At 50.6% G+C, this 21,028-nt stretch overlaps 2 protein-coding genes across 10 annotated transcripts; one reads left to right on the top strand and one right to left on the bottom strand.

Moving 5' to 3' along the window:
* The first annotated feature begins 95 nt into the window (after window positions 1-95).
* Window positions 96-17,800, top strand: LOXL3 (lysyl oxidase like 3). 7 transcript variants are annotated; one of them, XM_059188127.1, is made up of 16 exons: window positions 96-216; window positions 1,557-1,881; window positions 3,681-3,844; window positions 4,461-4,675; window positions 11,473-11,529; window positions 12,114-12,173; window positions 14,315-14,534; window positions 14,775-14,955; window positions 15,095-15,249; window positions 15,492-15,659; window positions 15,793-15,955; window positions 16,166-16,409; window positions 16,501-16,616; window positions 16,699-16,835; window positions 16,942-17,053; window positions 17,238-17,800. In XM_059188127.1, exons 2-16 carry the CDS (start codon window positions 1,569-1,571, stop codon window positions 17,309-17,311), a joined length of 2,379 nt encoding a protein of 792 aa, XP_059044110.1. In that variant the 5' UTR covers window positions 96-216; window positions 1,557-1,568; the 3' UTR covers window positions 17,312-17,800. The 7 variants fall into 7 exon arrangements, with proteins under 7 accessions (XP_059044110.1, XP_059044112.1, XP_059044113.1 ...); XM_059188129.1 differs by lacking the exon at window positions 11,473-11,529; XM_059188128.1 differs by lacking the exon at window positions 96-216 and having other exon boundaries at window positions 263-1,881.
* Window positions 17,747-20,961, bottom strand: HTRA2 (HtrA serine peptidase 2). Of its 3 annotated transcripts, none has more exons than XM_059188153.1 (8): window positions 20,379-20,958; window positions 20,075-20,279; window positions 19,792-20,010; window positions 19,556-19,588; window positions 19,216-19,321; window positions 18,997-19,066; window positions 18,212-18,307; window positions 17,747-18,104 (listed from the first exon to the last, which is right to left on the bottom strand). In XM_059188153.1, exons 1-8 carry the CDS (start codon window positions 20,882-20,884, stop codon window positions 17,939-17,941), a joined length of 1,401 nt encoding a protein of 466 aa, XP_059044136.1. In that variant the 5' UTR covers window positions 20,885-20,958; the 3' UTR covers window positions 17,747-17,938. The 3 variants fall into 3 exon arrangements, with proteins under 3 accessions (XP_059044136.1, XP_059044137.1, XP_059044138.1); XM_059188154.1 differs by having other exon boundaries at window positions 19,792-19,986; window positions 20,379-20,954; XM_059188155.1 differs by lacking the exon at window positions 19,216-19,321 and having other exon boundaries at window positions 19,516-19,588; window positions 20,379-20,961.
* Between the last annotated feature and the right edge of the window lie 67 nt (window positions 20,962-21,028).

Genomic DNA, 21,028 nt, shown 5'->3' with positions numbered 1-21,028 from the left:
AGGGGAGGACCAAAAGAAGAGGAGGGAACTGGCCAGGGAGAAATCGAAGGAGAAGGCGGAATGTGGGAGGGCTCAAGGGAACGTGGGAGGGGCGAAAGGAGAGGGGGGAGGGAGGGGGGGTCCAGTCTCCCCTGGCCGAGCACTCTTTTTGGGAAGTTCTAGGACCGATCTCCAGGACCTGGACTCTTCTCCCAGCCCCTAGAGTCCCGCTCAAAGGTAGGGGGAGTCACGCTGCCGCGGGAGGAAGGGGAGTTTCGGATGGAGAGGATGGTGGCGGGACCACGGAAAAGGGGTGATGCAGGATGGGGTCGAGGGGAAACCAACCAACAGAGGGTTCTATCGTTTAAAGAAAGACAAGAAGAGTGGAGAGAGGCAGATTATTTGTCGGGTAGAGGGCTGCAGGGTGTTCCAAATAGGGCAGCCGCTGGGGCCCTAAGGCTGGAGGCTCCTCTATGAGGCCCTATCCCTGGGCCCCCAAGCCAAAATGTCCCCAGAACAAAGCTGTCCTGTTGTGTTGTTTGTCTGAGTTGGGGAAAGCATGTTCAGGGGGCCCCTTGCTGGAGAGGGGCTGTTCTCAGTCCCAGACAGAGGGAAGGCCTTGGCTGAGAAGCTGATTGGTGCCCTGGCCTCCTGTTGCCCGGTGACAGCGATGGCAGTGTTGGCAGGAGGTTTGGACAACCCCACCCCATTCCCCCTCCCAGCTTGAGGCCTGGCCCTCCTGGGCCCCTTGACCCCGTAGGGCATGTGAGAGCCTGTGTGGATAGGGTGTGCAGGGGGTTCTCCGTGCACCCTGGGCTCTGCCGTGGAATCTGCCCAGACAGGACTCTAGTCTTGGCTGCCAATCAGGGAACCTAAGGTCTGAGGGGCTCCTAAGCCCCTCACCTGCTTCTCTCCACAATCAGTAGCTCTCTGTCCTCTGTCTGACTGGCTGAATGGAATCTCTGGATCCCTGCCGTCACCCCTCCTTGGCTCCTGCCAGGCCTTCTCCTTACCTGTTGCCTGCGTCTCTCTGTTGCTCTGTGTGCTGCCTCTTTCACAGTCACTTTCTATCTTCCACATTGTCCCTCTCTACAGTCTCTTTCTGTTTAATCCCCTTTCTTTCCCACAGTTTCCCTTCCTCTCACATCCTGTCTGGGTGTCCCTCCTGCTCAGTCTCTATCTCTTCCTCTCTACCATTCTCTGCCTCTTGGTCTCTAATCACTGTCTTTTGATCTTTGGGTCTCTTAACCAGTGGGTGGGGATAATAGAGGTGATGAGGACAGCTAGGGAAGGACCTTGTGGGACAGAACAACTGATGCTGAGGGAGAACCTCTCTATCTCTGTGTCTCTGTCTCTCTCTCTCTCACTCCCCCCTCCCTGGTCGCTGCCTCTCGGACTCTGTTTCTGCTCTTACTGAATTTGTTTTTCTCACTTAGTCCCTGGGTCTCTGTTTTTCTCTCACATGGTCTCTGCCTCTGTCCTTCAGTGTCTCTCTTCCTCTCCTGACCTTTCTCTGGGAGCCAGGCTTGGCTTGGACTTGGTTTGTCTTACACACTCTCTCTCTCTGGGGCACCCAGGCCTTCCCTGCCATGCGACCTGTCAGTATCTGGCAGTGGAGCCCATGGGGGCTGCTGCTGTGCCTCCTGTGCTGCTCCTGCCTGGGAGCTCCATCCCCATCCACGGCTCCCGAGAAGAGGCCTGGGAGCCAGGGGCTGCGGTTCCGGCTGGCTGGCTTCCCCCGGAAGCCCTTTGAGGGCCGCGTGGAGATCCAGCGAGCTGGCGAGTGGGGCACCATCTGCGATGACGACTTCACCCTGCAGGCTGCCCACGTCCTCTGCCGGGAGCTGGGCTTCACAGAGGCCACGGGCTGGACCCACAGTGCCAAATACGGCCCTGGAACAGGTGAGCAAGGCTCCACGTGTGGCCGAGGTATTGCCTTAATGCAGGGAGAGAGAACACCAATTTATGTAAAATGGGAGCAGCTCTAAGAATAATCATGTGTATGCATACATGGCAGAGTGCCTAACACTCAACAGGTAGTTAATTGTAGCTATCACTGAATAGGTCAGGATTGATCAGAAATTCAGTGTTGAGGGCAGCCGTGGGAAGCCAGGTCACCAGAAACAGCAGTGTCAAGTACACCCATGGTTGACAGTCACTTCTCAGGCCTCTGTGACCTTAGGCTGCTCAGTGCCTTCTCTGAACTTCAGGTGCCCTAGGTACAAAATGACGAGGTGATCAATAAATTCTTTTCTTTTGCCTATGTATGATTCCACAAAGACAAATGCTAGGACACAGCTACAGGTAAGCCCTGTACAAGTAAAGTACAGTTGGCTTGATGGAAAGCTGAGAGCAAATAGATGGTGTCTGGATGTCCCAAACAGAAGGGATCACAGATACTGCAGCTGACAAAATCAAATTATAGGCAAGAGCTGAAACCAGCAAGCTGGAACTGACTAAGAACAAGGTGTAAACTCATACCACATGAAGTGGGGTGGGGGAGCATAGGAGGAATTCGGAGACCTGAAGATACTTCCATTGTATGAGCCCACAGTAGGATTGATGGCCAGAAGCCCAGGCAGTCTGCAGCACATCCCCCACTTCCCACTGGCTGGACAACTTCTGGAATAAAGTGTCCCTTGTAGATGCCACATTTAAGAGAGACAGTAGAAAACGGAAATTCTTTCAGAGGAGAGCTGCCCAGATGTGAAAGATTGGAAGCCAAGTTTCAAGAGGGAATAGCTGAAGAAACCAGGGGTGTTTGATATGAAAAGAAAAAGTTTGGGAGAGCACTTACTTGAAGGTTGTCTTCAAATATGAAGACAGTCATTTGGCTGAGGGTGTTTTCTGAATGGCCTCAAAGGTCTGAATCAGACCTGGTGGGGGAAAGTCATAAAGAGTCACAAGAACTCTGTGATGGTTCCAGTGGCCTGGTGGAACAGGAAGTAGGCATCCCAGCAGAAACTGGGTAAGTCTTGTCAGGACGTATGCGATGGGTCCTTGCCATTGGCTGTGACAGACATGTCACATTGGGTGGAGTCCTATGTGGTTTGGGTCCATCCAACTCTGAGAAGTCAGATATCCATTTCAATGTGGTCCAGGCAGAAAGAAAAACAAGGGGCAATGTGGCAGTGCAGGCAGGGCAGGCCCATGGGAGAAAGCGAGGCTGAGGTGAAAGATCTTAGATTTCCAAGTCTCACAAATACCTTAAACCCCTAAGTCCCCATGTGTTGGCTGTGTGGCCTTAGGCAAGTTACTTAACTTCTCTGAACTCCAATTTATGTAAAATGGGAGCAGCTCTAAGAATAATCATGTGTATGCATACATGGCAGAGTGCCTAACACTCAACAGGTACTTAATTGTAGCTATCACTGAATAGGTCAGGATTGATCAGAAATTCAGTGTTGAGTCTCAATTTTTTATTCACCGTACCAACTTCTTGAGTATCCCTGAGATCACCACTGGCCCTGCATCAGTCCTGTGCTCCCCCTGAGATCACCACTGGCCCTCCATCAGTCCTGTGCTCCCTTTCCTCCCAGGGTGTCCTGTCTCTTGCACACCCATTATCTTAGCTGAAAAATGGGATCATCTTGGCCAAACGTGAGGCCTATATGCTCACTCTCCCCAACATCCCCATCCCCTCCCCCCCTCCTCCATCCTGCCTCCACAAGTCTCTCTCTCCCCTATCTCTCTCTCCACAGGCCGCATCTGGCTGGACAACCTGAGCTGCAGTGGGACTGAGCAGAGCGTGACTGAATGTGCCTCCCGGGGCTGGGGGAACAGTGACTGCACTCATGATGAGGATGCCGGAGTCATCTGCAAGGACCAGCGCCTCCCTGGCTTCTCAGATTCTAATGTCATTGAGGTCTGCCATTCATATGCTCGCACACACAACATACACATCTCACCGAGGATGGCCAGGGCGGTTTATGTGGGTAGAGGGGATACTAGAGGGTTGGGGATCCCATATGCCTCACAAGCTAATTTGGGTTAGTGGGAAGCTTAGCAGGGTGTGGACAAAGAATAGAGCTAGACATATTAAAGCCCAGGTTTGTTTTAGCATTGGCATTCACATCACTAAGCCTGGCATGAGCCTCTCCAGTTTCATCCCTGGTCCCCAGGGCATCCGTTGCTCTCCTTCCCTTCAGATGTTCCTGCTCTCTGGGAACATCTCCCTTCCTAATCTCTCCTGCTGCTTCCACGACACTTCTGCGAACTGCTCCCCATGCTGGGGCTGACTTGGGCACTCCTTCCTCAGCTTCCTCAGCACCCTCAATCGCTTCTCAGAGCACACGCCCTTCCACTCTCGCGGTCCGGGAGAGTCAGTTCACTGCAGAGAGCAGGCATGCCTCTCAGCCCTGTGCCAGCGCCTACTCGCCACGGGCTTTACAGCAAGCACGCTGCTCAGGGGTCTGTGAGGGTGAGAGGACATGGGAAAGGCGCTACTGAGACTCCTTCCTCTGCTTGTGGTCCTATCCCAGGTAGAACAGCACCTGCAAGTGGAGGAGGTGCGACTTCGACCGGTCGTGGGGCGGGGCAGGCGGCCCCTGCCAGTGACCGAGGGACTGGTCGAAGTCAGGCTTCCCGACGGCTGGTTCCAAGTGTGTGACAAAGGCTGGAGTGCCCATAACAGCCACGTGGTCTGCGGGATGCTGGGTTTCCCTAGCGAAAAGAGGGTCAACACGGCCTTTTACAGGTGAAGGGATGTGGGCGCTGAGTGGAGAGGGCTGGGATTGAAGGGTGCTTACTAAAAGGGTTGGTGTCTCGACCCCAGGGAGGGTCCGGGGCTCTGCAGCAATGGAGAAATATGGAGGCCCTTTCCAACCTGGAGAGTTGAGAAATCTTGTGGGACCATGAAGGGCTCCTCGGGGCGGGTCTGAATTGGGGCAAACAAGGCTTCGGCTCTCTCGGGCCCGCAGCCGGGGCGAGTGGCGCGGGGCGTGGGCCGGTGCCCATGACGCCATCGGTTGGCAGGCAGACTCTCCGCGTCCCGGAGCGCGCGCCAAGCCTCGCGAGGCCACGCCCAGCGGCCGGCGGTCCGGGGGCGGTGACGGTTACGGCGCGGGCGCGACCCCGGGGCGAGCTCAGGGAGCGCGCGGCTGCGCCCTGCGGAGGCGGTGCCTGGGTGTGTCCAGTGAGGGGCTGGGAGCGCGTGTCCCCGCCAGAGGGCCAATCCCTGAGGGTCAGAGGGCGCGGGGAGGGTAGGGCCCTGCCCTCGAAAGCCCTCGGGAGCCCCCGGGACTCCTAGACAAGTTTTCCGGAATATCCTTCGGCCCGGCCCTCTCCACCTGCCCTGGAGCCGGGGTTGTATGCGCTGGCTTCCTGAGTAACGGATCCCATGCGTGAACGGTTCTGTGCTTACAGCGATTGGCTACCCTGGAGAATCTTCTGCCGACATTCTGAGGAGTTTAGAAATCTTTACAGTCTCTCTGTAATCTGTTTTGCAGGCTAAACTGCTAATTGTTTTCAGCTCTTCATTAGTTGAGCTTTGCAGAAAGACCTCTTGACATCTAGGTGACCTTGCATTGGGTACACAACTTCAGATACGGTCTGATCAGGGCAGGGTACAGTAGAAATGCTCAACTTTGGGTAGAGCATACCCAGACTTGGTATTGACTTTCTGTTGAGCAAACACCCCACTGTTCATATTGAACTGGTAGTCATCTAAAACCAATTCAGATCTTCCCTTATTCTTGATCCTAATAGAAAAGCCTATTTGAACCTAAATCTATGTTGAGTTTACCCTATTAAATTAGTTGGACACATCATTGAAAAACCATTACAAAGCCATGATAACACATGAGATAATCCTGAATCTTGACATTACTTTCAATTTGCCATCCCTCCCAGCTTCCTCTCAAGGATGTACAAGATAGCTATGCCTTCTGCCTTCATCAGCGTGACTGTTAAAATTGTTGAAATGTTCAAAACCAAAGTCTAACTCTTCATTACTCATCAAGTCTTTACTCATTAGTTGTGAAATGTTTTTTCCACTAATTGGGAACATACTGAACACTACAATGAGGTAGCCAACATTTCATCATTTTATCTATAATGAAATCATGGGACATTTTGTTAGTCTCCCTTAAAATCCAGATATATTAAGTTCACGGCCATTCTCCAGCCTTCCAATTTAGTAATCTTGTCAAAAAAGAAATCATGATGGTTTGAGCTAATTTTTACTGAAATCCTTCTAGGTTTCTAAAAATCTCCATATATTTTCCTCACTTTTCACAAACTTTCCATTTAATAATGTATTCTAGAGTGTTATTATTTAGCTTAAGGAATCCTTTTTCTTCTTTTTGAAAGTCAATACATTATCCAACCTCTGGTCTTCTCCAGACTTGCTCACATTCTCCTTGCCTTGGCTGTCTGCACATCTGAAAGTTCTTTTATCTCCAAGTAATATACTTTATCTGGTCTAGAGACTCAAACGGTTTGTAAATACCTGTATGCTGTACTCCTCCACTTTTTTTCTGTCTTGGGACTATATTTCTTTCTCTGTGCCGTTCTTCACCTTCCCTAATGCAAACATCAGGTTCTGAAAGATTAGTACAATGTAAAAAGCAGGGATTTCAAGTGACAAAGCTAGCATGAACAAAGGTGAAGAGATCCATTCATTCAGTATTTGTTTATTGAGTGTCTACAGTGTGCCAGGGGCTGTTGTAGCCACTAGGGACTCAACAGTAGACAAAAGGATTCAACAGTAGACAAAACAAAAATCCCTGATCTCATGGACTAAGGAAGAATTGGAAAATAGAAAAATTTTTTAATGCAAGGATAGCAAAGAGTGTAATAGATAAAAATAAGGCAGGGAAGGGGATAGAAAGTTGGAAGTGGGATTGCAGTTTAGATGAAGCAGTCAGAGAAGGCCTCTTTGAAAAGGCGTCATTCGAGAAAAGATTTAAGGCACAAACTGTGTAGAAATTTAGCCAAACATTTACAGGAAGAGAGATCATAAAAGATCCTAGGGGGCAGGGGAGGGGTGGAGGGAGGGAGAAAGCACTTTTGTCAGGCTCCTAGAGGCCACTGTGGCTGCAGCTGAGGCAACAAGAGAGAAAATGATATAGGAAGAGATCCAGAAAGTATGGGGAGCCCGATCATGTAGGGACATTTGGGAGATTGTTTTTTCTCTGTGTAAGATAAGGTTTTGAACAGAGGTATGACCTCTGACTTCCATTTTTAAAGTATTATTTTGGTTGCTTTAAAAATAGACTGTAAGGGATGCTGTGGAGTCAGGGAGGCATAAAAATTAGTTAGGGGGTTATTGTCTCCTGAAAGCCAAGTAAAGAAAGTGAGAAGTGATGGTGACCAGTGAGAGTGGTGAAAAATGATCACACTGTGTGTATGGTTGAAGGTAGAACCAAAAGGATTTGCGGATGGATTTAATATGGTGCGAGAGAAGGAGAGGAGTTAAGGTTCATTCCAAGGTTTTGAGCCTGAGCTCAGTATGGAGTTGGCCTTTTCGGATAAGGAAGACAGTGGGTGGAGGACATTTTGTTCGAGGAGGAGGTGGGGAACATTGAATAATTAAAACTTGGTTTTAGACCTGTTAATTTTGAGGTTCTCTAAGACATTGAAATGGTGAGGCTGAGTAGGCAATTGGGTATATGACTCTAGAGTTCAGTTGAATAAAAGTATTACAAGTCTTGAAACTGGACAGTGTCACCAAGGGAGTGAGTGTAATCAGGAAAAGAGGAGTCCAAGGACCGAACTGAGAGCTTAAATGTTATGAGATCAGGAAGACAGAGTAAACATGCAAACAGTGAAGTGAGGTAGAAAGAAAACCAGGGGTGTGTGGTAGCCTATAGCCAAGTAACAGGCTTCAAGAAAGAGAGGGAGCGAGTGGTCACCTGACTCAGTGCTGCTGATGGGTCTAAAAGCACAAGGACTGAGAAATAAAAGCTGGATTTGGCGAAATGGAGTCATTGCTGACCCAGACAGAGAGGACAGTGATAAGGATATTTTTCAAAAGTGGTTGACTAGAGTAGAAGATTGTGCTGAAAAATAATGGAAGAAAGATCTGGATACTTAAAAGCTAGAAAATGGAACACTTTTCATGCCACATTGGAGTGTTTCATCTTTATTCTATGACAAAATTAAAAATAAAAGTATTTGTGTGGAACACTGATAAAATAAGGCCAGTGTTGTCAAAGTTTACCCAATAGTAGTGAATTGGAGGATGGAGGTTCAGGGTGCAGTAAGGCCAGTTAGGAGTTTGTTACAAAAGTGAAGCTGATTTGGAGCGTGACAGCCAAGAGAGAGGGAGTGAAGAGCTATAGGATGACTGGTAGCAGAAAATAAGAGAAGACACATGGCAAATGACCCTGAAGCTGCTAGAAAGGAGGATGGTGTGTGCCATCAGTCATCTCTCGGCTCCAAGGTAATACCCCCAGCTTTCCAAGTGAGCCATCCTTGGCAAGTCTGAGACCCAGCAATTATCCCTAGATGTGCATGATCTGAGGTAATGTTCAGAGATCGGGAATATTTGTGTAGACATTGCAAACTGTTACTGAATCTGGGATATGAAGGCTGGAGAAGGACACATACTGAGTAGAGAGATCAGTTATAGTGAGTAAAGGAGTTATAGGAGTCCTGGGAGATTCTGTGATGGGGATATGATCTAGATTGCCTTTCACAGGTCACATCAGACAGAGGGAGCATTCCCACAGGTAATACCATCATAAAGGAGAGGCAAGGACATTACGAAGAACTCTACCTTCCTTAGAGAAAGAAGATACATTGGCTAGATTTTAGAGGACGCCAGTAAGATGTTGAGAATGAGAAAATCAAAATATGATGCATTTAGCATTTTTTCAAGTTGGTTTTATAGTTCTGCCCTAGAACACGTGAAAGTTATAGAATTTTAGAAGAGGAAAAGGATGTAAAGATAATTGAATCATTTACTGTTCTTTTGTAGGCAAAGAAATTGAGGTTCTAAGAGCTTTAGTACTGAAAGCTATTTATTGAACCCCTGCTATTTGAAAAGCACTGTGCAAGATTCTGAGAACACAAAGGTGACAAGAAATTGTGGAAGACTTTACAGGCGACATTAAGGATTTGGGTCTTTATAATAAAAGCCCTGGGAAACAAGTGAAATGTTTTCACAAAGAGGGGTGTGAGAAGCTGTGATGAGGTTTGGGGGCTCCAAAAGATCACTCTGGCAGCATTTCTGAGAATGGTTTGGAGAAGAACAAGATTGGATGGACTGGAGAGATGTTTAGGAAGTAACACTGATGGGACTTGGTTATGGACTGACTTTGGGAGTCAAAAAGAGAAGTATCAAGGTTAACTCTTAGGTTTCTGGAGTGGATTTTACTGAAAGAATTATGGGTTTATTTTTTGGACCTATATTACATTTTAGAACACTTTGAGACATCTAAGTAGAAACATCAAGAATGCAATGGAATATACAAGGTTAGGTATAAATAAGAACATAAAAAGAGAGGATACAGACTGAGTAGAATGCCTCAGACAGTGCTCCAAAAATTTAAGTGACTAGCTAGGGGAGGAGCCTGTGAATAAGACCAAGAGAGAGTAAACAGAATTAGGAATCAAACCAGACTAGAAGTGTTAGGACAGTCAAGGAAGGAGAGAAGAGTACAGCAGTTCTTTGGAGAGGTAAATAAGATAAAGACTGAAACTGTCTACTAGATTTATTTTTGCAGAGTGATGGGGGAAAACCAGAGAAGAGTGGGTTAAGGAATGAGTGGTAAGAGAGAGGATATAAAGTGGAGCATTTGACAACTCTTGACAGTGCTTTCAGTGAAGAGGGGGGAGAAATGGGATGGAGGGTGTGTGTGGGTGTGTGTGTGAGGGAGATCTGAACATGTTTAAAATGATTCAGTTGAGGAGAGATTGTACGTGACTTCTCAACTGAAGAGAAAAAAGATCCTAAGGGATAGAATTCGGAAATATTGGGGGGAGTGGCCTTAGAGAAGAGAGATAGTTGGATTGAGAAGAGGGCACATAGATGTAAGCAGGTTTTTACGTTTGATGGTTGAAGAAACAAATGATGGGGGTTGGGAAACAAGAGTCTGTTCGTGAATGAAGGAGTGTAAATAAAGACAAATATCAGTACTGGTCCTAAACAAGCACCAGGTTCTTAATATAATCTATGTTGTACCTTAAATATAACTAAGTATACCATAGGATATTTAATATAAGAACCTTATAAATAACAAAGAGAAGAAGTACTTCTAAATTTCTAGATAATAATGCATTTTTCTGAGTACTAGTCAGAGGATTGAGATATTCTTGAAAGAGAACACAAAATATATTTCATTTTAGACAGATCTGAGAAAAAGACGTTTGGAGAAAAAGTTTCACACTGTACTTGTGTGATGAGAGGTTCTAAACTCTTAGTAATGTCTCAGGAAAGGGACCTGAGAGTTATTGTACACACTTTCCTAGGAATGTTGGACATAATGGATATTTTGGCAAAAAGACCAACTAAATACATCCCAGAAAGAATCCAGGACAGGAAAAATCAAGCAGCTTCCTTGCGGTCTCAAATCTATATATTAACACCCAAGTGCATCTGCGTACAGTATGTTTTGTCCAGATAGGACCCCTCAGGAGAAAACAGCAGAGTAAGAACCTGTTTAAAGAAGGGATAAGTAAGATGATGACAGGGAGATCCATAAACTTGTAAGAACAGACAGGCCAGACCTGCATTCATCTGTGCATAGTCAGAAAGAACAGAGAGGGGACAAAATTAAAGTCTTTAAAATCAAAGGGAGAATGAAAGGAGAGACAGCCCTAGTTTCCAGACATTAGATTTAAGGCAACCTCTTGAAGAATAAAATAGGTCAAATATTTAGGCCAATTAAAAAGAAATAAAGTTTTAGACTTATTTCTCTGGAAGTAAGTCTGGGAGCTGAGCTCTGTTTGTGAATGACTAAAGCATATGGGATTTAATTTAGGCAGGAAGGATGCTGTCATCCTAACCCGCCTGGCCTCATGTTTCCCAGTCAAACCAACTTAACGTTCTTGGACATCCAGCCTTGGTCCTGGTCCACGGGCCTCAGACCTGGAAATGCCAGAAGTCAGAGAACATCCAAGAATAAAAGACAGTCAGCCTCCTTATAATCAGGCCAGAGCTCTCTCCTTGCCCGGTCAGTCTGACAATCTTAACAGTCCTAACACCTTCCTACTTATACCTTTCCCCAAAGTCCTCCCCTCAGGTTTAGAGCAACCCTGATACTGAGCCTGGTCCTCATGACCCATCTGCCCCAGACTAGTTTCTGTGGATGCTGATATAAGGGCTCTAACAGCCTGAGTCCCTGCGCTTCACCGCTGCTCATCGGCCTGGTTATGGGCATGTGAAGCCAAACAGCTGTGAAGGGTTGAGCCTTGGGAGTATCTCATAACATCCCGCTGACTTTCCAAGTTCCCTGTTGGAAAAGAAATTTGCCCTTGGCCCCAGCTGCACCAGCCTTTCCCACTTGGTTCTAGACTGATCTTGACTCTGCTATTGTCTTATCCTCGCAGAAAGTTGAGGAAGCGAGCGGCCAAAGCCTCGGCCCGACGCCCCAAGCCCCTTGGAAGGTAATGGGGCAAGAGCCCCGGGACCTCCTGTTTGCCCCTGTGGCCCCAGGAGGTGGATGGATGGAAGGCAGCCTATCCATGTCCATCCCAGAACCCAAGCTGATGAATTAGGGATGTAACTGCAAAATGGTCATTCCAGGGGGTGGGGAAGCAGGCATGGGGATGGGCAAGCTTTGATCTTAGGGTGCACAGGGAGGAAATAATGTAGCAATAGTTGAGGAGAAGCCTCCTCATTGTTATACTTCCCCCAAATAACTTGGACTCCGGCCCCAGCTGCCTGCATGCTTCCTGCCCCCTACTCTTCACCCCCACCCCTTAATTCACCCACATTCCCCTTCTCTCTCCTCCCATTACCTCTTATCCCCTCTCCCCTCACCTCTGGACAGACTAGGTTTCCCATCACTGTTGTGGAATCCACACAGCAACCGGAGTTAATAAAATGGAGTTCAGTGATGTGTAGCCATCAGTGTGTGTGGGAAATCTGGCCCCCTTCACTTTACTCCTTCTTATGCTCTGCATTGAGGGTCCTTCCTGGGCCACATACCTAACCACTACCTCCACTAACTTCTTTCTCCTTTTTTCAGACAACTCACCAAGTTTAAAGTCAAACCCAAACCCCGAGTGGGCAGGGGATCAATCAAGAGGTAAATGAAGTTCAGGTGGGGTGTGAGGCCAGGGAGCGCACAGAGTGACGATGAGTCAGGGCGATGGGGCTGTGGTCAGGAAGGGGTCCAAGAGGCCCCCACCAAGATGTGGAGGAGCGGCAGTAGCTATTGCAAACCACCTTCCAGATGATTTACTGAAATGTAAAGTGATGCTGGCCCTTATGTAGGTTTCTGGGAAATTAGGCTTGTCACAGGATTTTTGCAAGACTTGATAGAAGTTCATCTACTGACTACCCTTGTCCCACATGCTTATTTTTCTTCCCCCAGTGAATTCTAGCAGATCCTCTGGCACTTCTGTCCTTCAGATGCCATACCTGTGTCTCCCTCAAGTTCAGTTTGCCTAAGGGATCAATGTTCCCAGCTTACCTTTATTTGATTGATTTTTTAAAAGTAGGTGCTACCAGCTTGGAGGTGAGACTTGGGGCCCCCTCTGGAACCTTTGCCAGGGATGGGTTCAGATTATAGTTCTTGTGTCTCTGGCCCATTTGACACAGTTAGGCTCCCTGTTCCCTAATTTTCTCATGGGTTCCTTTGGAATTCAAGGGAGTGAATACCCTTCAGTAGGCTTCCAAAGGCCATTTGCACATGATAAGTCTCCCTGATAACTTCTTCAGAAGTGGCTGAAGACACAGAGAATCTATCCCTTTCTTCCATCCCCTCCTCTCTTCTGCACATTCTAGCATCACCCAGTAGTCCCCTGGGGGCCCTCCTTCCTCAGCTCCTCCTTCTGGTGGCTTCAAAGGAGCTCGGAATTTGGGGGTGTTCTTGTAGTGCCTTCTAGCTAAGGGTCCTCTGTGCCCAACATGGCCATGCTCTGGTCTTCCCTGAACCCCAAATTCAAGTGCACACTGCTGATTTTACTGTATTCCTTGTGGGGAAAGGGGAGGAGGAAGTTTAGAAGAGTGAGATTTTTTTTTCCTGTGGCCTCTTTGGCTTTTATTTTCAGCCACACAGGACTTTGGGAGAGTACCTGATGTGTCTGAGCTTCAGAATCCACTGATCCTGAGCCTCCAAAGGTATTCCATAAAGTCTCCAGGCTTCCTTTGTCTGTTGTATGTATGAACTTTTCCTCTTCTCTGCATCTCCTAGCCAATAACTTCACGTCGTCAGATTCCTTCCTCTGACATCAAGCGATGGGCACGTTACTACATAACTCATCGCCAAGCCAGCCTCACAGGCCCACTTCACCACTACGAGCCCTCCTCTCTAGACACTGCTCTCATCACACGGCCCGCTGCCATCTTTTATTCTGTGTCAATAAACAAGCCCCCTCCATCTCCCAAGGCATCTCTCCAAAGTGCTCCTAAGTTTTAATGTCTAGTTTAATCCCACTTTCATGCTTGGGTGGCTAAGGAACCTTCTTTCTGTTACATTTAAATTGCAGAACCATAGATGACCTTATTAAAGCTCAGCTCAGGTCTGGAGAGATCTCTACCATTCTGTTGTGCATATTCTCCTTCTCTGGTCATGTGGTCTCTAACTTTTGTCTGTCTTACATTTCTACATCTTCATTCCCACATATACCAGCCCCAGTCCTGGTATATTCCTCTCATAACTACCCATCAAATTCTGGCCTGGAAGACCCTCTGGCCTCAGAGAAGCCATATAGACTCAAGACTTACTCACTCCTTTGCATCCTGACCCTGATTCCATTCTCTTAGCCTCAGCATAATGGAAGGCTCTGTGCTCCCATGGGCTCTTCAAGCCTCCTGTTTGTGTCAGCCACTATGTCCTGCCCATCTCTTCCAGCTGGGCAGTCCTGGCTTCCCACTCTCTCTGCCCAGCAGCCTCAACCCCAGCCTCCGTTAGGGCCAGCAACTTAGAGACATTCGGAGCAAGGTTTCTGTCAGGTAATTCAAGACTAGCTGTCCTGTCCAGAGGGGACTTTGGCCGCTGGTCCCCAAGAACCCTCCTGTCTGGGTAACCTGGGCTTTTTCAGCCTGGAAACTTGCCCTTTCCCTTTGTCTCTATGGAGGGAAATGCAGCAGAGAAGAGGGAAGAAGAAGGGATGAAATGATCACGAAAGGTTGGGGGATGGCGGAGGCATGGAGGGAGGAGGGCTGGGGGCAGAGAGGGAGGAGCATTGTTTTACCCTGTTGCACCCACTCCTGTCCCCCCAGGCTGCTGGCCCAGCGGCAGCAACACTCCTTTGGTCTGCATGGGGTGGCGTGCGTGGGCACCGAGGCCCACCTCTCCCTCTGCTCCTTGGAGTTCTATCGTGCCAATGACACCACCAGGTGCCCTGGGGGGGCTCCTGCGGTGGTGAGCTGTGTGCCAGGCCCTCTCTACGCAGCGTCCAGTGGCCAGAAGAAGCAACAACAGTCGAAGCCTCAGGGGGAGGTGTGTGACAGTGACTCTAACCTTCCCCACCCCAGGTGGAGGTCCCCACAGCCTAGCCACCCCCTGACCAAGCACAGCCCTGACCTTTGAGGACAGAGAGGAACCTCTCTCCAGGGGGTGGGCCACAGACCTGAGACCACCCCCTCCCTCCCACAGAATCTCACTCATCTCCCAGGTCCACTTAGCCCTCTCTGTGCTGTTTCCATTCACTGCTTTTGGGCACGTCTCTCTCATCCATAGACCCGAGTGCGTCTAAAGGGTGGGGCCCACCCTGGAGAGGGCCGGGTGGAAGTCCTGAAGGCCAGCACGTGGGGCACAGTCTGTGACCGCAAGTGGGACCTGCAGGCAGCCAGCGTGGTGTGTCGGGAGCTGGGCTTCGGGAGTGCTCGAGAGGCTCTGAGTGGTGCCCGCATGGGGCAGGGTGAGGGGGATGAAGATGGGTGGAAGAGGGAAGGAGAAGGTACACACTCTCCTGGGAGGCACATCCCTTGGGAAGGAGACCCCAAGGCAGACAATGAAGGTCCAGTTATAACCTCCTGATCTTTGACCTCTCACCCTAGGTATGGGTGCCATTCACTTAAGTGAAGTTCGATGCTCTGGACAGGAACCGTCCCTCTGGAAGTGCCCCCACAAGAACATCACAGCCGAGGACTGTTCCCACAGCCGGGATGCCGGAGTCAGATGCAACCTGCCCTACACTGGGGTAGAGACCAAGGTCAGTTTTCTTTCCAGTTCGGTTCAGGGATCTTGCGTCCTCTCCAGTCCTGGTCATGATCTGCAGCCTGACAGCTTCCCAGCTCACTGTCCCAGGCCCTCGCCACCTGGCAGCTCCCACCCAACACCCCCACTCACCAGCCCACATGTGCCTCTGAATCACTCATCAGCCACACGCCTGCTATGGACTCCCTTTACCCTCCCCAAAAGCTTACCCAGAACTGCCATTCTGTGTCACTACAGATCCGACTCAGTGGGGGCCGCAGCCGACATGAGGGGCGAGTGGAGGTGCAAATAGGGGAAGCTGGGTCCCTTCGCTGGGGCCTCATCTGTGGGGATGACTGGGGGACACTGGAGGCCATGGTGGTCTGTAGGCAACTTGGACTGGGCTATGCCAACCATGGCCTACAGGTGAGTGAGGAGAGGGAAACCAAGGCCATTGCCTCCAAAGCCTGTGTTTGGGGCAGAGGACTGTGGAAATGAGTCCCTTGGCCCAAGAAGCTGGACAGCAGGGCCTCACAGAAACACCAACATATGTTCCCAGGAGACCTGGTACTGGGACTCAGGGAATACCACAGAGGTGGTGATGAGTGGAGTGCGCTGCACAGGGTCTGAGCTGTCCCTGGACCAGTGTGCTCATCATGGCACCCACATTGCCTGCAAGAGAACGGGAACCCGCTTCACTGCTGGAGTCATCTGTTCTGAGAGTGAGTGAGGCCAGGGAAGGGAGGCTCGGGGCCACCCCCTTCGAGAGAAAAAGACGGCTCAAAACTGAAGGGGTACTCCTTGTCTGTGAGAAACCAGCCTCTCGCCCTCCATAGGGGGAGGAGAAGCACCCCCATCTGTCCCTCCCACCCCCCCCCTCCACTGCTGCCCCAGCAGTGACCTCCCGCACTCTGCTTCCTTCCTTGGGCTAGCTGCGTCAGACCTACTACTGCACTCGGCCCTGGTGCAAGAGACGGCCTACATCGAGGACCGGCCCCTGCACATGCTCTACTGCGCCGCGGAGGAGAACTGCCTGGCCCGTTCAGCCCGCTCAGCCCCCTGGCCCTATGGCCACAGGCGTCTCCTCCGGTTCTCCTCCCAGATCCACAACCTGGGACGAGCTGACTTCAGGCCCAAGGCTGGGCGCCACTCCTGGGTGTGGCACGAGTGTCATGGGTGAGCGGTGCAAGCAGAAGGGCAAGGTCCCTGGTGAGGGGACAAGCTTGCTGGGATAGGGAAGGCAACAGGGGTCCCTTTGTCCCCACAGGCACTACCACAGCATGGACATCTTCACTCACTATGATATCCTGACCCCCAATGGCACCAAGGTGGCTGAGGGCCACAAAGCTAGCTTCTGTCTAGAAGACACTGAATGTCAGGAGGGTGAGTCGTCGGGCCTTGAGCAGACGTCGGTATCTCCATCCCACAGCCGTGCCTCACACTGACATGTGCCAATCCCTCTCAGATGTCGCCAAGAGGTATGAGTGTGCCAACTTTGGAGAGCAGGGCATTACCGTGGGCTGCTGGGATCTGTACCGGCATGACATCGACTGCCAGTGGATTGACATCACAGATGTGAGGCCAGGAAACTACATTCTGCAGGTGCCAGGGACCTGAGTTCCAGCTGCCAAGGGGGAGGGATATTTGTTAAAGATACCCTGGGATCTGAGGAACGCAATGGGTTATGCTGCCTTTCCCCCACTCACAGGTGGTCATCAACCCCAATTTTGAAGTAGCAGAAAGCGACTTCACCAACAATGCGATGAAATGTAACTGCAAATACGACGGGCACCGCATCTGGGTGCACAACTGCCACATTGGTATCTGGTGGGAAGAGGAGCCCAGAGAGGCTGGGCAATGGGAGGGAAAGACCATCATTCCCGTCTGCCTACATGGGTTCTGTGTCTTCCCACCTGCCTATGGATCTCCCAGCCTCTCTGCTTCTACCCACCCTTCCCCACAGAAGGTCTGTTTCCCCACCTAAGCCACCCATTCACCTTATAGGTGATGCCTTCAGTGAAGAGGCCAACCGGAGGTTTGAGCGCTACCCCGGCCAGACCAGCAACCAGATCGTCTAAGGTGCCGCCACCCTCCTCCACAAACCACCACTGGCCCCTAAGAGCAGGGGTCTGAGGCTGCTATTACCTCAGGAGCTTACCAAGAAACCCCTGACGTCAGCAGACCTGCCGCACTCATCCAGTGTGTGCTATGGATGTGGAACTCTCAAGCCGAGGTTATCACCCTCCTTCCCAGGCCAGCTGCCGGATCTGTGGCCAGGCGTGGGGAATTTTTGCTCCCGGGCCCAGCACCGAGCCAAGCACACAACAAAGAGCAGCACCTGATTAACTGCCCAGAACAACAGACAGCAGCAGCTGGTTTTCTTGCATAGGGAGGTCAGAAGGGTCAGCTGCAGTGTCTCCCCTCAGTTGAGGGGGAGGGGGGATACAGCTTTACCTCTAACCTTTTTGTGGGGGAAAAGATCAGTAGCCCCCCCCTTATTTTTGACTATAACATGATGCTAGGTATAATTTTATTTTATATAAAAAGCATTTTTATGATTCCTCAGAGCCCAGGGATTGGTGCTGGTGGTTGGAGGGACCTGCCCCCCACTGGTTCATTTAGTCCTCTGTCCAGGTACCCTCAGAACCTAGGCCAGGAAAGCAAGGTGGAAATCAGAGCAGGAGACTCATACACCTGCTGACCCCTCATTCTGTGACTTCGGGGGTCACATATAAGGTCAATGTTTCCGGTCCCCGCCGGATGCGCACTGCCAGCTGGGATTGGGTTCGAACAGCTTCATAAATATCTTCAGCGTTTTGTACCAGCTGCTCCCCAATGGCCAAGATCACATCACCTGGCCGTAGACCAGCCCTATGGTGAAAGATGGACAGAGAAAGAAAGGAGGGAATAGACAGCCCAGGTCAAGGGCACATGCACACCTCACCCATCCCCACCTCACAGCGCAGTCCCTCCCTCACCGGTGTGCCGGGGAGTCCAGGATGACTTTATGGATGAGCACACCATGCTGAACATCAGGAAAGCTGGGTTCTCGGAGCTGTAGTTCAGCAAGGATGCTGAAAGGACAGAGATCACTCTGTTAACCACACCAAGGCACTCTCCCCATCTTGCGTTCACCTCAAATCTCACATCAACACACTGACAACTGCATGGACAAGGCCATGCACTAGATACTCGGGATACAAAGGCAACTGGCTCTCTACCTTCTGGAAGTTAGGAAGTGGGACATGTATATAAAAGGTAACTAATTCCAAGTGATACATAGTATTAAATCAATAACACTAATGTCATTCTAGAATCCTAAGAGAAACTTTAAAGAGAGAGTAGAACTTAAGCCTAGAAGAATGGTTCTGGTATTTAACTATATAAAGTAAAAATGACATAAATAAAACCACGGGAGTAGGAAATCAGGTTGGCTGGAACAGAATATATTCATGTAAGAAGCCATATCTGGATGGTTAAATTGGAGACAAATGGAAAATGGCCACTAAACACCCCGTTTATGGATTGAAGTTTTTAAATCAAAGCAGTAATAGGATGAAATTCACCTGGTAGCAGGTGTATAAAATGGACTGCAGTGAGAAAGTCAAGATCATGAGAGAGAACAGCTCTTCTGATAGCCCCAAATGTGAGGCAACTTATCTTAGATAAACATAAAATTGAGAACAAAGCTCAACAGAAGTGCTAGCTGCCCACAACTGAATACACTGGTGGTCCTACAGGTCACTACCCCTAAAGCTCATACCTGGGAGTCAGGGTCAGCATCATCACCCCAATGTAGCGGCGCTGGGACCCACTGATTCCAAACCAGGAATCTGTGATAGAGGGACAAATTAGCCTCACCCAGCTAACTCCTTCCTTCCCCCACCCTTTCCTCCCAGTAGACCACCCCCCAAGCAAAGCCCAGTGAATGCCCCTCCCACTACTTAAAGGAATTCCCACCCCCATCCCAAGACAGGCTCACTCTTCTTTTCCCCACGATGCAGAAATTCCCGGAGGCGATCAGAAGGGATGGCAAAGGAGATTCCAGCCGTGACCTTCATGGTATTCACTCCGATCACCTCCCCATCCTGCAGGGATACAGCCCACTATTCCCTAGCCCAGACACCTATTAGGAGATGGGGATACCTGAACAAGAGTAACAGGGAGTATTGGGAAGCTGGGGAGACCAGGTTGGATTTTGGGAGACAGCCAACAGGAGACTGCTCAGAAACTTAACCAAACATCACTGAATTAGGGGAAGCACACCCCTTCTCACACTGACCTGGGGCAGGGATTCTTGGAAAGAAGGGTGTCCCACTCACCAGGTTAACCAGAGGACCTCCAGAGTTTCCAAACTGCAGGACAAGGAGAAAATATGGAAGAAATCCAGGGACTCTATGCTTGGGGGCATGACCAGGATGTAGGCACTTTCTCTAAATTCTCTCCTTTCCCAGCCCAACCTAGGCTCATGCACCATCTATCACAGTTGGTGCCTGCACCCCACAGCCACACCCCCAGCCCCCAACCTAGTTTTCATTTTTCTTATGTCAGAACGCACATCAATAGCTGCATCAGTCTGGATGTATTCCACATTGGTTTGGGGGAGGCCCAGGTCTCTGGCTGGACGCTGAGCAGAGCTGACAATGCCAGAAGTGATCGTGTTCTGCAGTGCAAAGGGACTTCCCATGGCAACAACAAATTCCCCTTGCCGAACATCGGCTGAGCGTCCCAGGGGTAGTGTGGGGAGAGGCTCCTGAGGGAGAATGGATATACAGAACTGTCACACGGAGATGTGAGCAAATTCACAGCTTCAATCAGCCCCAGCCCGCCCAGACCCCCACCTTCGTCTGAATCCTCAGCGTGGCAATGTCTGCCACAGGATCCACAGCTGTGACCATGGCCTCATACGTGTCACCGCTAAGCAGCCTCACACGGACACGGCGCCGATCAGCCACCACATGAGCGTTGGTTACGATGAGCCCGTCGGCAGCCACCACGAATCCTGAGCCATTTGAGATAGGGACTTCGCGGCCCGAGAAAGGGTGCCTGGGATGGGGGAAAGCAAGGATGTAAGAAGGCTCAGACCCCTGCTCGCCCGCCCTCTAGCCCGCGGCTTGGGTGCTTTCCGCTCTTCCCCACCGTTACCGGCCTAAGATCTCGATATAAACCACGGCAGGTGCTGTCTTCTCCACCACGTCTGCGATGAAGTTGTACTGGCTCCGGGGAGAGGTGGGCGGCGGGCCAAGGACCGAGGCGAGGACCGCTGGGGGACCCCGACCCCCGCCCCACAATAACAACAGCACTGCCCCCCCAGCGCCCAGCGCCACCGCCAGCCATACGCGCGAACGGGTTCCAGGGGTCCCTGAGACCTCCCGGGTCCTGGAATCTGGGGTCCCTGCAGTCAGCCGTGCTCGGGAATCCGAAGTCCCCGACGTCAGACACGTCCGTGGTTCGGGGACCCCCACAGACAACCGGGCCCGGAGACTGGGGGTCCCATAAGTCACTCGGGCCCGAGGGTCAGGAGTTCCTGACGTCAGCAAGGCCCGGAGGTCAGGGGTCAACAGGGGTCCTTTCCCCCAGCGAACCCCCCCCAAAGCCCGCCATCCCCGGAGGCTCCAGCCTGCACCCCGCCCCGCCCTCAGTGCAGCCATCAGCTCCGCCTCGGCTGCCTTCTCGCCCGCCCTACACAGAGGCGGTGCCCTGGACGCGAGCTGGCGGACAGAGGGACGCGGGGCACGCCGGTACCTGAAGTCCTCCAGAAGTGCACGCCGGACCCAGGATTCCAGGAGGCCGAC

Source organism: Mustela lutreola, chromosome 9 (genome assembly GCF_030435805.1).
Source record: "Mustela lutreola isolate mMusLut2 chromosome 9, mMusLut2.pri, whole genome shotgun sequence".
Classification (NCBI taxonomy): domain Eukaryota; kingdom Metazoa; phylum Chordata; class Mammalia; order Carnivora; family Mustelidae; genus Mustela; species Mustela lutreola.
Note: the sequence above shows the minus strand (reverse complement) of the source record. Positions and strands in the feature narration are given on the sequence as shown.

What these genes read in the sequence shown, in the direction of transcription:
- LOXL3 (XM_059188127.1), top strand. Translation starts at nt 1,569, where the DNA reads ATGCGACCTGTCAGTATCTGGCAGTGGAGCCCATGGGGGCTGCTGCTG. An exon ending in GGCAGGGGATCAATCAAGAG is followed by an intron (nt 12,174 to 14,314) that starts GTAAATGAAGTT and finishes CTGTCCCCCCAG; the next exon opens with GCTGCTGGCCCAGCGGCAGC. An exon ending in TGGAGTCATCTGTTCTGAGA is followed by an intron (nt 15,956 to 16,165) that starts GTGAGTGAGGCC and finishes TCCTTGGGCTAG; the next exon opens with CTGCGTCAGACCTACTACTG.
- HTRA2 (XM_059188153.1), bottom strand. Translation starts at nt 20,884, where the DNA reads ATGGCTGCACTGAGGGCGGGGCGGGGTGCAGGCTGGAGCCTCCGGGGA. An exon ending in CGCTGAGGATTCAGACGAAG is followed by an intron (nt 20,011 to 20,074) that starts GTGGGGGTCTGG and finishes TCCGTGTGACAG; the next exon opens with TTCTGTATATCCATTCTCCC. An exon ending in CTGGACTCCCCGGCACACCG is followed by an intron (nt 18,105 to 18,211) that starts GTGAGGGAGGGA and finishes CTTTCACCATAG; the next exon opens with GGCTGGTCTACGGCCAGGTG.